This window comes from Callithrix jacchus, chromosome 7, assembly GCF_049354715.1.
Source record: "Callithrix jacchus isolate 240 chromosome 7, calJac240_pri, whole genome shotgun sequence".
NCBI lineage: Eukaryota > Metazoa > Chordata > Mammalia > Primates > Cebidae > Callithrix > Callithrix jacchus.
In genome coordinates, this window is record NC_133508.1 from 146,272,616 (window position 1) to 146,289,006 (window position 16,391).

Sequence of the window (16,391 nt, forward strand, 5' to 3'; positions counted from 1 at the left end):
GGGGGACGCGGCCCTTACCTCTCCTCGCAGTCTTTGCATTTCACCTGCAAAGGGACTAGTTGGTGGAACAGAACTTGGCTCATGTTGGCTCGGTGCCCCGGCTGGTGTGCGGAAAGGCCCAACAGGCCCGGCCCTCGGAATTAGCCAGAGAAACGTCCGGGTCCTGATCAAGTTTGAGTTTGGCGCTCGGCTTCTGCGGAGGAGGCGGGGAGAGAGAAACAAGAGGAAGACGTAAGAGACTTGGCCCTCGCCAGCCACCATCAGATTCTTCCGGTTCTGCGGAGGATACAGGGAAGGCGGTTGTGGTAGTTCCGGGCATTAACGTGTGTGGCGGCGGCTGAGGCAGCCATGCTTGTTAAGGGAAGAGGACCCGAAGGAAACGGACAACTTTTCCTCTGATTGCCGGATGCTCGACTGCCGAAGCTAGTCCTGAGTTATGGCGACCTCCGCGACGTCGCCGCACGCGACTGGTTTTCCAGCTGAGGGTAGATGTGGTTACTATGTGGAAAAGAAGAAACGGTTCTGCAGGATGGTGGTGGCCGCAGGGAAAAGATTCTGTGGTGAACACGCTGGAGCCGCGGAGGTGTGGTATCGCCCTACTCTCTCCAGGGTCGGAAATAAGTATTCTGGTGCTGTCGGTGTTGGAACCCGGCCCCTCCCCTCTTTGACAGGTTTCTGCTGGGTTCTCCAGCTTTCACTTTAATAAACCCAGTTTTGCCCCCTTACGGAAGGATTATGAGTTCTAATGATGAGAATTGTTTTATTTTACTACGTAAAGCTCCAGCAGTGACCCGTTTATCTTGATCTTAACTCATAGCAATGCTAGATGTTAGTTTCACCCCAAGCTACCGCTCCGCCTTCCTGCTGGAAACTGGAGTTTAGATAAAGTAGTGATTGAGGTCCCGAAGGTTTCACTAATTGTATTGTAATTGTTATTTCATGAAAGAGAAGCACTTCTCATCAATGCGGTTGGAAGAAACTTTCTTTTAAAAATTCAGACTTAACAAACAAACAAAAGTTCAGACTTGAGGCCGGGCACAGTGGCTCACGACTGTAATCCCAGCACTTTGGGAGACCAGCCTGGCCAACATGGTGAAACCCTCTCAGTACTGAAAATACGAAAATCAGCCGGGCGTGGTAGCACGCAGCTTGTAACCCTAGCTACTTGGGAGGCCGAGGCAGGAGAATCGCCTAAACCCATTAGGTGGAGATGGCAGTAAGCCGAGATCATGCCACTGCATTCCAGCTTCAGTGACAGCCAGACTGAGTAAAAAAAAAAAAATTGTTTTTTACACTTTTTAAGAACGCAACTCTGCTGGAATGGGAAGGAAAGATTTTTAAATATCTATGAATTGACCTTTTACAATTGAAAACAAAGCATACAATTTTGATAATAGTTATGCATATAAATGTACCAACACTATATTTGTATATATGCATATTATTTTAAGATGGAGATATGTATATTTGTATGTATGATGGGAAAATAAAAACCAGACGAGCAAAATGCTGATAGAAAACGAGCATGTCTAATAGAGCTATAAAGAATAAACCAAAGAGAACAGCGTCTGATTCAGATCAACGTGTGAATGTCCAGTATTATTTGAATTATTTTATTTCTTAAGCAGTTTATTCATCTAGACAATATCCAGTACAGATGAGTCCCCTGACCGCCTTCATCTGTCACTCTCCATCGTAGCTATAACCCACTTCCTATTTTATTTTGACCGGCGTTTACTGAAAGTGAAGCATACTGAAACAAGGACATTCTTGTTTTGGAGTATGGGAGACGTGACTTGTGGACACTCTGAATTCTGTCCATGGTTGTTCTGACTGGTTTTGAGGGGACTGGCAAACATCTCTTGGTTAAAGAATGAGAGTTCTGTTAGGCGAAGGATTTAGACTCCATCTTACCCAAATGTCTGGACGGTGAATACAAATGGTGATGATAGTAGAATACGAATAAATCCTTACAAACCGATCAGTATTCCTAGAGAGGAAGGACATGTCGCCATTAGTCCCTTGAAGAAAGACTGCAAAACATCAAGTGGAAACACTTTTCATGACTACTATCTGGTTTTAAATTGTGGCTATCCTCCTGAATCTGCAATTTATTATATAACTGCATTTTGTGTTTCCATCTTTTTTTCTAAGTGTCATATATAGCTGTGATGACACCACTCATTTTTACCCAGTGATTTTCGACTAGGACTGACTTGATTTTGCCCCCAGTGGACATTTGGCGAAATAAAGACATTTTGGTTGTCACAACTGAGGAGTATCACTGACATCTAATGGACAGAGACCAGAAATGCTGCTAAACCTCCTACAAAGCATGGGGCAGACCCCTGCATTCACCTCCCCAAAAGACCAGCCCAAAATGTCATTAGTGCCAAGACTGAGAATCCCTGTTCGAAATTCAAATAATAAATTTTTAATGTCCTTTTTCCCCCTATGCTACAGTTAGGTTTTCAGGGGTTAGAAGTCTTTTACATGGAGGTTAGGATTTCAAGTCAGCAAATAAGGAAGAATTAATATATACTATTTTATTTTCCTTTTATTGAATATACAGTATTTTCCAGAAAACATTGAACACTTCTTAGCTTTCCCATGAAATTCAGTGTGAACAGCTTCATGGACATGCTGAGAGGCACATTAGAACAGAAATAAATTTTTAAAATAATAATAGCGGACACTTAGTCACCACTTACTCTGTGGCCAGCACTGTGCTAGGCAGTTTTGTTTTGTTTTTTAACTTAGCTCACTTAATTTGTTCAGACTTCAGGAGGTAAGACATATTATTGTTCTCCTCGTTCAGATGAGGCCGTAAACCTACCTAACTAAGGTCATAGGGCTTGTAGCTAGTAGATGGAACTGGGTATAATACCTAGGCAGTCTGGCTGGCCTGTGTCTTAACTGTTATAAAATCCCTGTTTATAGAGATTCATGTGGAATATTGGGTAGAATTGCCAATACTATCAATTTTCCTTTCTTTTTCTCAGTTGATATTGTCATGTGCCACATAATGACATTTCGGCCAACAACAGACGACATATATGATGGTGGTCTCATAAGGTTATAATACTGTACTTTTACTGTACCTTATACATGTTTAGATACACAAACATTTGCATTGTGTTATATTTGCATACAATATTTAGTACGGTAACATGCTATATAGGTTTGCAGCCTAGTAGCCATGGACTGTACTTTATAGGCTAATTGTGCAGTAGGCTATACTGTCTAGGTTTCTTCTCACAGTGATGTTCTCACAGTAACAAAATCACCTAAAGATACATTTCTCAGAATGTATTCCCCCTTCATTAAGTGAGCCACGACTAGTTAAGTCTATGTGACTTAGAAATAAATAGGATGTAACTAACACTAAAAAGTTGCAAAGCCAGTAAAATATAACACATACCAAATGGTTAAAATACCATGTTTCATTGTTTTAAGAAACTTTATTTTTACATTTTGACATTCTAAAATCAGCATACGTCTTAAAATCCATATGTCAATGGGCAGCATTTTCCAAAAAAATGATAAGTATGTGAGGTGATGCATGTTAATTAGCTTGATTTAGCCATTCCACAATGTATACATATTTCAAAACATCATGTTGTATTAAAACCATATACATAAAATGCTGTATATTTTTATTTCCATAAAAAACACAATTACTTTTGTACCAACCTAATATGTGATAAATCTATACAACTATTTGTCTATTAAAATAATTTAAAATGAAATAGGTAACTTTTTTCTTTCTTGGTTGTTCATAAAATAATCATGCATATAATAGTTGATGCTATCTTAAGAGTCCAGACACCTATGTAGGCCTTCTCTATAACCTGTTTGAAGCTATAGACTCTTGTTTGTCCAAAGCAGTACTTGTTCATAGTATATTTAAGCCAATTTACACTGGATATTTTTTGTTGTTAAACCCTTGGGAACTGATTTTGCCAACTTTTCATTATATCCTTTTAAGGTTTCCTTTCCTTGTTTTGAGATTACAGAGACACTGAAATTATATCTGGTATCTGTAAGCAATAAACTTGATATTTTATTTAAATAATATATCCCTTAATTTATTAGGAAGAAGATGCTCGGAAAAGAATTCTGTGTCCTTTAGATCCAAAACAGTAAGTATGGATCAAATATGTGTTTATTTTGTGCTGGAAACAGTAATTGGTGCATATCTCATTTGAAATAATTTTCTATTTGAATTTAGCACAGTATATGAAGATCAACTAGCAAAGCATTTGAAAAAATGTAACTCAAGAGAGAAACCAAAACCTGTAAGTGTTTGATTGGTAAAACTGAGTGGTGAAATGTGGTATGTAATGCCTCTGTGTGTGCTACACGTGGAATGGACTTGTTTCACAGCTGAGGAACCCAAACTCAGGAAGTATACATTTTTTTTTAAAGAGATAGGGTCTCACTCTGTCACCCGGGTTGGAGTGCAGTGGCATGATCATAGCTTACTGTAACCTTGAACACCTGGGCTCAAGCAATCTTCCCACCTTATCCTCATGAGTAGCTGGGACTATAGGCAAACAGCACCATACTTGGCTAATTTTTTATTTTTTTACAGAGACGGGGTTCTCACTGCATTGCCCAGGCTGGTCTCAAACTGCCGGTGTTAAGCAGTACTCCTGCCTTGACCTCCCAAAGTACTAGCATTATACGCGTGAGCCCCAAATCCAGCCAGAAAATACAAATATTTTTAAATTGGGTAGTAAGCAAACCTGCCCGACTTGTTCTGTAAGTAAGTATTTGTTTATTATACTGTACAATAAGGGCTGCCATGTGATCAAGGAGGTGGCACATCATTTCTGTCTCCCAAGGGTGCTTGGTATTCAAGGTCCCTTGAAAAGGAAGTCCGGAAAAATGGGTAATCAGTGCCTCTGCTTGTAAAACTTGTGGAAAATCGAGAGACTTATGGGATGATGTCTTAAAATAGCACCTCTCAGTTGCTTTGACAACAAAATGCTCCCATACATTTCCAGATGCCTCCCAATTGAGAACCACTGGGCCAGATTGCATAAACGTAGAAAGTATTTTTACATTAAGATGGTAGGGAAGAAAAATGATGACCCCCACTACCACCACCTACTTAGGTCTTAGCCCCTTTAATAGCGAGAACATTGGCATTGTTTGCAAGTATCTTCCTTACCTAAGTGACAGGTTTCAGTTAAAGCAAGCAACTGTAATATGTGTTCTGAGAAAATTTAAGAGAATAGATCAATTTATTAAAAATGGAAAACCTTTGGGTGAATTTCACTGCATACCAGCACACAGTGGCAAGGAAATGGAGAAAAGCAGTGGTGTGATGAGACAGGAGAAAGAAATGCAGAGCAGTATTTTTCTGGTTCGCTATGTAGAATAGGACACTTGGAACACAGGTAAAGGCATATCACTGTTCTGTTTTACTTTGGGAAACTGGTGAGCAATTTTTTTAAATTTTGTATACAAAATAAAAATTAGTTGGTTATGAATTTCTCCACTATAAATGGTTTTCACGTTTAAAAATCTAATCTATAAAAAAAAGTTACCTGGAGCACTCTTGGCAACCATTTTGAACTAAGGGTACATTAAATTCTAATACTTAACAACGAATTTTCTGTTAGAGTTTTTTTTCAGTTATCCATTAAAACATTGTAATTCTGCAGTCTTCACTCATTCCGTCAATCACCAGTTTCCATTTGCTGTCCACATAGGTAAAGTGAGCCACACACAGTCCATCCATATACGTAAAGCTAGCAACACACAATCTGTCCATCTTAGTAAAGCTAGCAAGACACAATCAGGATGTTACCTTTCTGCCTCCATGTAACGAAAGTCCATTTACTACACATAATGTCCCCAAGAGTTATTTTGACTTTGAAACAGGATTTGTAGAAACAGTACTGTTTCATTCATCTAGATCTACACTGTTGAGTATGGCAGCCACTAGCCACATATGACTATTTAGATTTGAATTAAAACTAAATAAAATTTAAAATCTAGTTCCTCAGTCACACTAGCCATATTTAAGTGGCAACCATATTGGCCAGAGCAGATATAGAACATTTCCATCATTGCAGAAAGTTCTGTTGGACAATGGTAATACAGATCCTTGGGTAGAATCTGTATCTCTGAAGCCGGACTAGAAAAATTTAATTGTTTGTTTGTTTGTTTGTTTATTTATTTGTTTTAAAGACAGAATCTTCCCATATTACCTAGGCTGTTCTCAAACTCCTGGGCTCAAGGAATCCTGCCTTGGCCTCCCAAAGTGCTAGGATTACAGGCTTGAGCCACTATGCCTGGACTCATTATATAACTAGTGTGACAGGACATTATATTTTCAAGTTTTAATTAATATTTTAAAATAGAAGAAGTAAGACTTACTTTCATAATATCTATATCTTATCTGTTTTTGGTCGTGCTGCATATTTGCTAAAGCAGCATTGTGTAGTTAGTACTTTGCTGTTTTTGCTTGAGCACTGTAAGACAAAATTGCTATAGTTCTCAGTCTATGCTGTAAACAGTCTATGCTATAAACATTTTAATAAATGTTATAAATGAATTTCTTTACACTGTAAATGCTTATTCAGATAACCAGCTCACTAGGATATAATATCCATGAATACATATTTTTGTCCCTTTTGTTATCTACTATGATGAATGCCCAGTACCTAAAGCAAACTAGGGACTAGAGTAAGTACTAAATAATGATTTAATGAAGAAATGAATGGAGGAAGGCAGGATGGCAGGTAGAGAGCAGGGGATGAAGGGAAGGATCAGTATTTTAGTTTAATTTTTGTGAACTTCCCATTATTAACAGTTCTTTTATGGTTTTGTTTTGTTTTTGTTAAGGATTTCTATATTCAGGATATTAATGCAGGCTTAAAAGATGAAACAGAAATACCTGAACAATTAGTAAGTACACTGATTTAATATTTAATTTTAAAAGGTATTTTATTTATGCTCTCTTCATGATGTGAATAAGCCATGTTCTGATTTTTGTTTCAGATAAATCTGTTTTTAATTTAGAATGTATTTTCCTATAGACTCAATATTCTTAGCAAATAGTTAGTTCCCAAAGTAGCTCATGCCCCATAACAAAACAAGCTACAATGTGGCCCCAAATCCCCTTTGATTCTTGAACCCTTCTGAGCCTAGACTTGTTCTTGACCTTGAGGAATTTAGGAGAATTAAAGTAGCACAGCAAAGACTGAGTAGAAGTTTAGCAGTTGGACAGTTCTGATGGCAGCTGAGGGAACAGGCTCGATAGAGGGAACAACTTAAGCTGTCATGGGAATTGCCCAATTGGTAAACCTTTATTCAGTTTCTGTCATGCTACTTTAAAGCAGTTTTTGGCTACATTGTTTAGTTTTATTTTTGTGTATAGGTTCCAATTTCTTCTCTATCTGAAGAGCAGTTGGAAAAGTTAATTAAGAAATTAAGAAAAGCAAGTGAAGGTAAGACTGCCTAAAGTTGCAAGTTCAATTATTTTAGAGTAATTAGGTGGTATATGAGTTGATACCATTATGGTTTAAAGTATGTTACTACTGTTGTTCAGATTCCTACAATTTCACGATTGGCCACTTAAGCTGTTGTGCTTATATTTGTCACAGGTTTGGATTCTACACTTAAAGATCATATTATGTCCCATCCAGCATTACACAGTGCACTTAATGATCCTAAAAATGGTGATTCTGCAACCAAGCACCTGAAGCAGCAGGTATGTATAGGCTATAGTAACTACTAAACATGGCCCTGGTTCATTTGTTAAAAGTGATTTAAATGTAATTATTAATAAGATTTTATTTTGTTTACCTTTCAGGGTATCCAATATTTCCATTTCAAAAAACATGTATAAACATATGTAAAAAGTTGAGGGCATGGATATGATTCTGAGTACCATATATTAAATATTTAAAAGCAAGAGAGAAAAATTTAAGTCAAATAGAAATTATCACTGTAAACATACTGCCTTACATAGAAATTACCTTGCTCTTTTCCCATTTGAGCCAAATTTGTTTGCTCTGGTTTATAAAATAATCTTGTGAAGTTTGCAGGCTTCTATTTTAGGTAACATTGAAAAATTAAAGTTACTTGGTCCAAGAAGATGCTTTGTTGAGTTTGGAGCGGGAAAGGGAAAATTATCTCATTGGGTTGATATTGCCTTAAAAGATGCTGAAAAAGTTCACTTCATCCTAGTAGAAAAGGTGACCACAAGATTCAAGGTAAGTGAAACCTTTGCTGTATGTTAGTAACCAAACTTTATTTTCACTTTTCATATTCAGGAAAAACGTGATAGCAACATTTTTTTTTTTCCGAGACGGAGTTTCGCTCTTGTTTACCCAGGCTGGAGTGCAATGGCGCGATCTCGGCTCACTGCAACCTCTGCCTCCTGGGTTCAGGCAATTCTGCTGCCTCAGCCTCCTGAGTAGCTGGGATTACAGGCACGCGCCTCCATGCCCAGCTAATTTTTTGTATTTTTAGTAGAGATGGTGTTTCACCATGTTGACCAGGATGGTCTCGATCTCTTGACCTCGTGATCCACCCACCTCAGCTTCCCAAAGTGCTGGGATTACAGGCGTGAGCCACCGTGCCTGGCCCAGAAACATTTCTTAAAGAAAAGGCAAGGCATTTTCTTTATCTTTTTGTTGTAGCTTTTTATTAGTTCTAATTGTAGTGATGACTCAAATTGAGGTGAATTTTTTAATACAAGTTTTGATAGTCCATTGATCTGAGTTCTTAAAATTATTTGCAGAGACAGGAAACTATCTAGAAGGAACCAAGCTGAAGGTAGGAGTTAAAAGTCTTGGGTTCTACTCCTATCTTTACCACTTGCCATTCATTTAGTAAACAATTATTGAGCATACTGCCAGGCCCCACCCAGGCTAGAGTACAGTGTTAGTATCAAGGCTCACTGCAGCCTTGACCTCCTGGGCTTATATAATTCTCCCATTTCAGCCTCATGAGTAGCTGGGACTACAGTCACATACCGCCATGCCCAGCTAATTTTTTAAAATTTTTCGTGGAGACGGAGTTTCACTTTGTTGCCCAGGCTGGTCTCAAACTTCTGGGCTCAAACTATCCCCAACACTTCAGCCTCCCAAAAGTTCTGGGATTATAAGTGTGAGCCACTGTGCCCAGCCACTCTATTACTTAGGTTTAGAAAAGAGACCCAGGCAAATACCTAAATGATTGTACTCAAGTGTTAAAATATGAAAAAGGTCTACACAGAGTAACAGCATGGTTTCAAAGAAGGGAGTGACAAGTTTTATTGCAGGGAAGAGATGGAGAATGACTACACAGAAAAGGTGATGCTTGAACTAAATTTTGACAGGGGAATTAGTGTTTGCTAGGTTGAGAAAGCATTGTAGGAAGCAAGAACAGTATAACTAAATGCCTGAAATAACAGGAAAATATGGAAACATTTATGTATAATGGAAGTAGATAGTGAAGCAGAGGTCAGCAATGATGAGACTAGAGAGGATGGCTAGCCTATAGACAGTCTCATATTTTATGCTAAGGAAGGGTTTTGACTATGCTGCTGTCTGGTGGGGACACAACAGAAAAAAGATTTAGTTCTTTGCATTGAAGAAGCTTATGTCTAGGGGAGTAGACATGTATTTGTGTTCGGTATGCTAAGTGTGTTTTGATGATAGTAACTACCCAGTGCTATGGGAGTATGAAGATAGAACACCACCTCAGTCTGGTGTGGGTCATAGAAATTTTCGTAGAAATGACAGTTGAGATGAGATTGAAATAATATGTAAGAGTTAGTCAAGTAGAAAGGAATTTTTCAAAGTTTATCCTAGCAGTACCATTAAAACTATATTAGAAGTTTGATACTTGAATAGAGAGGTTAATATAAAGATAATTTTTGTCCAACAATCCAAATAAGAAAAAGGCCAGAGCTAAAGCTATTGCATTGGGATGAAGAGGAGGGCAAGAGTATGAGAAATGTTAAGAGGTTGGAAACCAAAAGAGTTGGTGATTTATTAGTAATTGAATATGAGAGAGAAGGAATAATCTTGGGTAGCATTTTTATGGCTTAAGTGACTAAGCGGTGCTCTTTCCTGAGATAAGGATCAAAGGAGAAGTAGGTTTTGGAGACAGAAATAATGGTGAAGTAGAGCTTTCTAGTTCACATTTGAGTGTGTGTCTCATGCTCATTAGAGAAGCCTGAGCCACAAATGTAGATCAGTAGGTCATGGGCACACAGGCATAGATTAGAATGGTTGTGATCTTTCAGGAGAGTAAGAAGAGCAGCAAGCCAAAATAGTATACTAGGAGTGACAAAGATAAAGGAGCTAGCACACAATCTTAGATGAATCACTTAAGAGCTGTGAACATCAGTTCCTTTGTCAGCGAATTGGGAATTCTTAGAGTTAAAGGAAATAATGTATATCTAATTGATAAACATTTCAAATCTTTTTTGAAAAGTGATATTTTGAAGTTCTTATCAAAGAATATACAATCTTAATTTTTAAATATATTCTGTTGCTCTGAATTTTGAAAACAAATAGAAATCTTTATTTTCATAAAGCTTTTTTAAATGTAAGAAGTCATTTTTACAATAATGTTCTATTTATGCAGGTGGATGGAAAACACAGAAAGAAAAACTCAGTGTTTGAAAGACTTCAAATTGATATTCAACACTTGTGTTTGAGTAAGTTGTATAACTTTCCATTGCTCTACAAATATATCATAGTTGTTTCAAACTGAGGGTTGGTTAGAAATCCAATCATGCAGAACAGTGCTTCCGGGAAATGAGTAAAATCAATCCATTGTTAATATAGAATGTTTTATATAATGCTTAAATAGATATAAATTGAATTAAGGTTGAAAATTTTTTAAATTTTCAGTATCAAATGGAAATGAAGTATTAGGGAAGAGTTTAAAAGTTTTTATAATATGTACTTATGTTGTTTCTTTGTCCTGTTTAAATTAACATTGAGTCTGTTCAGACTACAAATTAGCCTTCTGCTTGCAATTAACATGACTTTACCTAAACCATTAAACAAAATGAGATAGTTCTCTGCCTAGCTAATAGGTAAAAGATACTTCCTAGAATTTTAAATTGTACAAAAGAAAAGAAGTCATCACTCTGGGATTCACATTCCTTACACAAAACACACACACGGACACACACACACGAACACTCCTCAATCAATCTCTGTATTGCCCTTTTTATACCTTTTCTATTTTTCAGATTATCCAAACAAAATTATGCAAGCATATCTTTGCAACCTCTTCCATTCACTAATTTTAATCCAACCATGAAAAGCAACCCAGCATTTGTATATAAATCACTGTATTTAAAATTATTTAACTGAATATATTAACTTCCTAATGTTATGAACCCTAAACAAGTTTGTATATTATATGTTGGGTTCCATAAAGTGAGAATTTTTTGTTTGAGTCTCTTTCAGGCTAAAATTCAGAGACCCTAATTAGTTATTTCTTTTGGAAAACCACATTAATATGTAACTTAATTCTCATTTCCATTTCAGACAAGATTCCTGTGCTAAGAGAAGGAAAACTACCTGTGGTAGGAATTGGAAAGCATCTGTGTGGTGTGGCGACAGGTATGTAAACATACTAATAATGTTTACATTCATGCATTAAGCTTTGGCCTAACCTGCCCCAACCATATCAGTGGTCTCTTTTGAATAGATGTCTTATGTTTACAATTCACTAATCTTTATAGAGCCCTGGCCCTGTGTTTTATTAGATGCATAGCATTCCTATGTATCTGCTCATTTTGGCCATTTTGCAGGATGAATTGAGAGTTTTGTATGTAAATACTGTATTACATTAGACCTAAAAGTTCTTTCTTTGGTCTATATCTCAACCAGAAAAAGAAAATCAAACCATTTATGGAAACTGTGTGATTCTACCCTGAAGCTACTGATTTTTTTAGAGAGTTGCTTAGAAAGAACTCAGAAACTTCTCCCTCTAGAAGACTATTGTGCTTCAGGATTCTGAGGGAAAAGAAAAAGTTAAATGAAAAAAAAAATATATAAGAGGTCTTAACACTTTGATCCATCAGGTTTAGCATGGTAAAGTGGAAACAGCATGTGCTTTGGAATCAGATAGTCTAGCTTTCAGCTCTGTTTCTTGTCAAATTACTTAATCTTTCTGAGCTTTGGTTCCCTCATCTATAAAACAGAGATATTAATATATTAATAATTTACTAGGTTGCATGTAAAATGTCTGGCACATAATAGTGTTCAATAAATGTTAATTATTGTTACATCATCTCCTAAAATTTGCTAGTTTCATCATCTACCCATATGGGTAACTTGGAACATCAATAGATATTATTCATAGTGGCTGGAAATGGCATTGAGTACTATATATTTGTGTTGGCCTTCATAGTTTTCAAGACTATAGTCATGTACCACATAACAATGATTTGGTAAACAATGGAATGCATGTATGACAGTGGTCCTGCAAAATTATATCATACTTTTACTGTATCTTTTCTGTAGATACACACTCACCTTTGTGTTACAGTTGCCTACAGTATTCAGTAACATGCTGTACAGGTTTGTAGCCTAGGAGCAGTAGGCTATGCCATATATCCTAGGTGTGTAGTAGGCTACACTACACCGTCTAGGTTTGTGTAGTACTCTCTGATGTTCCCACAATGATGAAATCACCAAATGCATTTCTCAAAACATATACCAGTGGTTAAACAATGCATGACTGTACTTTCACATACTTCGCCTCATAAAAAAGTCTAAAGTAAACCCACCCAGGAGGGAATACACTCTTTTGATCTACAGTGGCCATTTCTCATGTTCCACATAATTTTTTCCCCTGAGTCACTGTATCTGAATCTTCCTTTCATCTCTGCTGCAGTTACAATTCTGAAATTGTGTTTTACCCTTCTTGAGATTCTGTTTTCTTCTCTTTTGTGATACTTTTATTTCCTGGTTCTTCCCCTATATCTATGTCATTCCTTCTGTTTATTTCACAGTCTCCTTCCACTTCTGTCCTTTAAATGTTAATATTCAGGTCAGGCACAGTGGCTTATGCCTGGAAACCCAGCACTGGGTTTCCCTCTTTCCCTGCCTCCCTTCCTTCCTTCCTTCCTTCCTTCCTTCCACCCACTAAAATATAAATGTAGGTGAATAGTTTTTCTATACAAGTAATTTTCTCAGCTAAGGTAGAAGTGAGAGACAATTCAGTAATTGGGTAAAAGTTCTTCAAATTGTAGATCTTAAACTTCAGATAGTTTTATTGGGAAGTAGGCTTTATGCAAAATAAATCATTTAAAAAATTGAGAAGATAGTAAGAAAAGAGCAAATTTGAGCCAAGTTGATAATTCACAATAGAATTATTACAAATACAAATCTGAATAGGTTTTTGCTGTTTTTATTGTTGGGTTTTTAAAAACAGTACTGCTTAATAAATGTAAAAAATATTTATTTTTAAAGATGATGTGGTTGGGGGGGCCACATAATTGTGTTTGCAGATCTTGCATTACGATGTTTGGTTGAAACCTATGCTGCCAGTTTTGAGGAAAGGAATGAAGAACCTTTAGCCAAACGCATAAAGAATGATAAAACAGAAAAAGAAATTTACCCTTTGACCAAGGAAGGAAGTGAAAAAAATGTCCCAGAGAAGTGGAACCCTGTGGCTGGCATTGTTATTGCACTCTGTTGTCACCACAGGTGTGATTGGAGACATTATGTGGGCAAAGAATATTTCAGGGCTCTAGGCCTTGGAGCAGTGGAATTCCACTATTTCCAGCGAATGAGTAGTTGGGCAACTTGTGGGATGCGGAAAACATCTTTGGAAGACTCAAATATTACCACAAAGAGACAAGATAATCAGAATGATGATAGTGAAGAGCATGATGACGGAGGATACAGAATCACAGATGATGGTGCTGATAATTTGCCTGGGTAAGAGACTACTTTTGTAATGCAGGACACTAAAAGAGAAATATTGTATTATTACTGTACTTTATTTTTGGATGACTATTATCAACAATTCATGAAAATGTATTTTATCATCTAATTTTAGAATAAGCTAAAATATATATGTCTCTTATTGTGATCATAAATAAATGGGTTAACAGTCTCAATAAATAGAAGTGACAAAAATAATTTTTTATAAACTTTTGCAAAATCGTAACAATGTTTTGTGTGTGTTTATTCAATTTAGGCTTCTTAGTATTGAAGAAAAGAAGAAAACAGGGCATCTTTGTAAATTGCTGATTGACCAAGGTCGAATCCAGTATTTGCAGCAGAAGGGATTCAGTCCTGCTTTGCAGTACTATACAGACCCTCTGGTGTCTTTGGAAAATGTTTTGTTAACTGCTTTACCAGATCATTCTTCATCACCAGAAACAACTGCCTAATGGAAAAGAAATTTGAGCATCATTCGTCTTCCACCAAAAAAAGTTTTAAATTATATTTTTATATTCAAAAATATATACTTTAAATAGCAGATAATATGAACTTTAAAAAATGCTGTGGCCTCATTAAACTTTGGTAATAGCTTTTCTTTTTACTTCAGAAGTCCAAACATTAGAGAATTCACCAAAGTAATCCTCTTTAGAAGGGCATCTTGAATTATATTACCCATCCGTATTCATGGATATTGGTAAAGTAGTTGAACAGATGACTTGGTGATCTGAAACATACATAACATGTCAACACTTAATTAGCATATTAACTTTCTATTTACATTAATTTTGGAAATTTATTTTCCTTTGATTTTATTTAATATTTTTTATTTCTCAAGTTCAAGAGGTAGTGATCGATTGTTTGTAACAAGGGCGAATCTGAGAGTTTGGCTTATATGTGGACATTTTCCCCTACAGATCTGGAAAGTGCAATTGTGATTTTCTCAAATGCAAACCAATTCAGAGATGTTCACAATTAATTAATGAAGTCACCTTCCGATTTCCGTATATATTGTCAGAATCTGTCTATGACAAAAACAAAACTAAAGAGCTGTTTTCAAAGAATAAAGATTATTTCATTGGATAATTATCTAGTTAGAACTTCCAGAAAGATACCTACAAACATAATTCACAAATTAAATTTGAAATTTGAAATAACTTCTGAAGTGGATTGGCTATCTCATATTTTTAATCAGGTCATTTTTTTACTTATATAGGCACAAACAATAAGTATGTTCTCTTCTGTTTGAGAAAATAATTTGGAATAAAGTAGAAATTAGGTAATGAAACCAAAAACCTTCTTAAATTTAGGCCTTATTTAACTCATGACTGGTTTCTATGCACAAGCAAATATTAAACCAAACATATGGTAGGACTGTTATTCTCTTCTGCATCTTATCCCTATTTTGCGTCTGCTTTTATTTGTAAAAATTGTCTTAATTGTTGACACATTTGCCAAGACAAAGGTTCAGAATTACTAATTTTAGATATTACGATATTCTGAGATAACTATTTTTATTCTGTAGTTCTATGATCACATGATTTGTAAATAGAAGCCTAGCCAATTTAAAATTCCTGACTGTAGTCTAGTCTCATATGTCTTGTCAGACTGCCTAGGTTCAAATTCCAGCCCTACCATCTTTCCGTTGTGTGACCTTGGGAATGCTACTTAATCTCTTTGTGCCTCAATTTCCTCCTCTTAAAATGGGATGACGTTGATAACAATAATACCTACCTCACAAGGTTGTTGTGAGCATCAAATGAGATAACAAGCAAAATGCATAGAACAGTTCTAAGTACAGAGTAACTCAATAAATATTAACTAGTAATAGTAGTGGTAGTAATTCGTGAATCTATTTTTAATAACGTAATAGGCAGGCTTTGATTTTATCTCTTTGTTACCTTCTTTTCCCTTGTTATAAGTTTTACGTCAAATACTATTAAAGTAAGGTAGTTTGATTGTTTCTTAAGTTAGTTACTCATGTCCCCAATAAAGGGAACCTAAATGAAGATACTATATCATCAAATAACCTTTTTCTGTGCCAAGCACTACTAATTTGTGTCATAAAATTTGTTTTGCATCATTCAACAAATTATGCCCAGAAATAAAAGATATTCTGCAACAGGCATAATCTCATTTATGTTTCATAAAATATACGTACACACCTGACAATTATCATACAGAAACAGTTCTGTGGCTCATTTAGCTTAATGATATGTTTCTGACAATGGTATCAGGTACCTTAAGGGAAGCTAAGTTTGTCGTTCAACATGCCAGCCTTAGCTCAGGATTATTGTTTTCCTAACAGTTCATTTGTCTTCACATATGAGACAGTGACTGTGTGGGATATGCATACAGCTATTTCTTGACCTGCGGAGTATTCAGATTCAGCAAACTCCTTCTTGAACTTTAGTTTACCTACACAATTACTACATCTTGCATGTTCCACAAGTGCATCAAATTTACTGC

General features: G+C 36.2%; 3 protein-coding genes across 13 annotated transcripts in view; 1 reads left to right on the plus strand and 2 right to left on the minus strand.

Annotated features, from left to right (window-relative positions):
• The window catches only part of LOC100411801 (spindle assembly abnormal protein 6 homolog), a 69,987-nt gene extending 69,790 nt beyond the window's left edge, over positions 1–197 (minus strand). For all 8 annotated transcript variants that reach the window (XR_013520298.1, XR_013520299.1, XR_013520301.1 and 5 more), the window contains exon 1: positions 19–197. Coding sequence is in view for 4 of the 8 variants with exons in the window: in XM_054236928.2 (XP_054092903.1) it covers positions 19–83 (65 nt within the window). In the remaining 4 variants the exon portion in view is untranslated. The remainder of the gene's footprint in view (positions 1–18) is intronic.
• A 157-nt stretch (positions 198–354) lies between these two features.
• Positions 355–16,048, plus strand: LOC100391711 (tRNA:m(4)X modification enzyme TRM13 homolog). Of its 4 annotated transcripts, none has more exons than XR_013520302.1 (11): positions 355–583; positions 4,096–4,142; positions 4,232–4,298; positions 6,859–6,921; positions 7,394–7,463; positions 7,620–7,726; positions 8,064–8,231; positions 10,597–10,669; positions 11,514–11,588; positions 13,683–13,916; positions 14,179–16,048. XR_013520302.1 is itself a non-coding variant. In XM_002807951.7 (11 exons), the coding sequence occupies exons 1-11, from the start codon at positions 437–439 to the stop codon at positions 14,372–14,374; spliced, it is 1,446 nt and encodes a 481-aa protein (XP_002807997.2). In that variant the 5' UTR covers positions 355–436; the 3' UTR covers positions 14,375–16,048. The 4 variants fall into 4 exon arrangements, 3 of the variants coding, with proteins under 3 accessions (XP_002807997.2, XP_054092905.1, XP_035108205.1); XM_002807951.7 differs by having other exon boundaries at positions 13,484–13,916; XM_054236930.2 differs by lacking the exon at positions 13,683–13,916.
• LOC100392073 (NBPF family member NBPF15) overlaps positions 13,960–16,391 on the minus strand; it is a 50,074-nt gene continuing 47,642 nt past the window's right edge. The window contains 1 exon segment of the mRNA XM_078333130.1: positions 13,960–14,649. The gene's annotated coding sequence lies outside the window, so the exon portion shown is untranslated.

What these genes read in the sequence shown, in the direction of transcription:
- LOC100391711 (XM_002807951.7), top strand. Translation starts at nt 437, where the DNA reads ATGGCGACCTCCGCGACGTCGCCGCACGCGACTGGTTTTCCAGCTGAG. An exon ending in CAGAAATACCTGAACAATTA is followed by an intron (nt 6,922 to 7,393) that starts GTAAGTACACTG and finishes TTTTGTGTATAG; the next exon opens with GTTCCAATTTCTTCTCTATC. An exon ending in GGTGCTGATAATTTGCCTGG is followed by an intron (nt 13,917 to 14,178) that starts GTAAGAGACTAC and finishes TATTCAATTTAG; the next exon opens with GCTTCTTAGTATTGAAGAAA.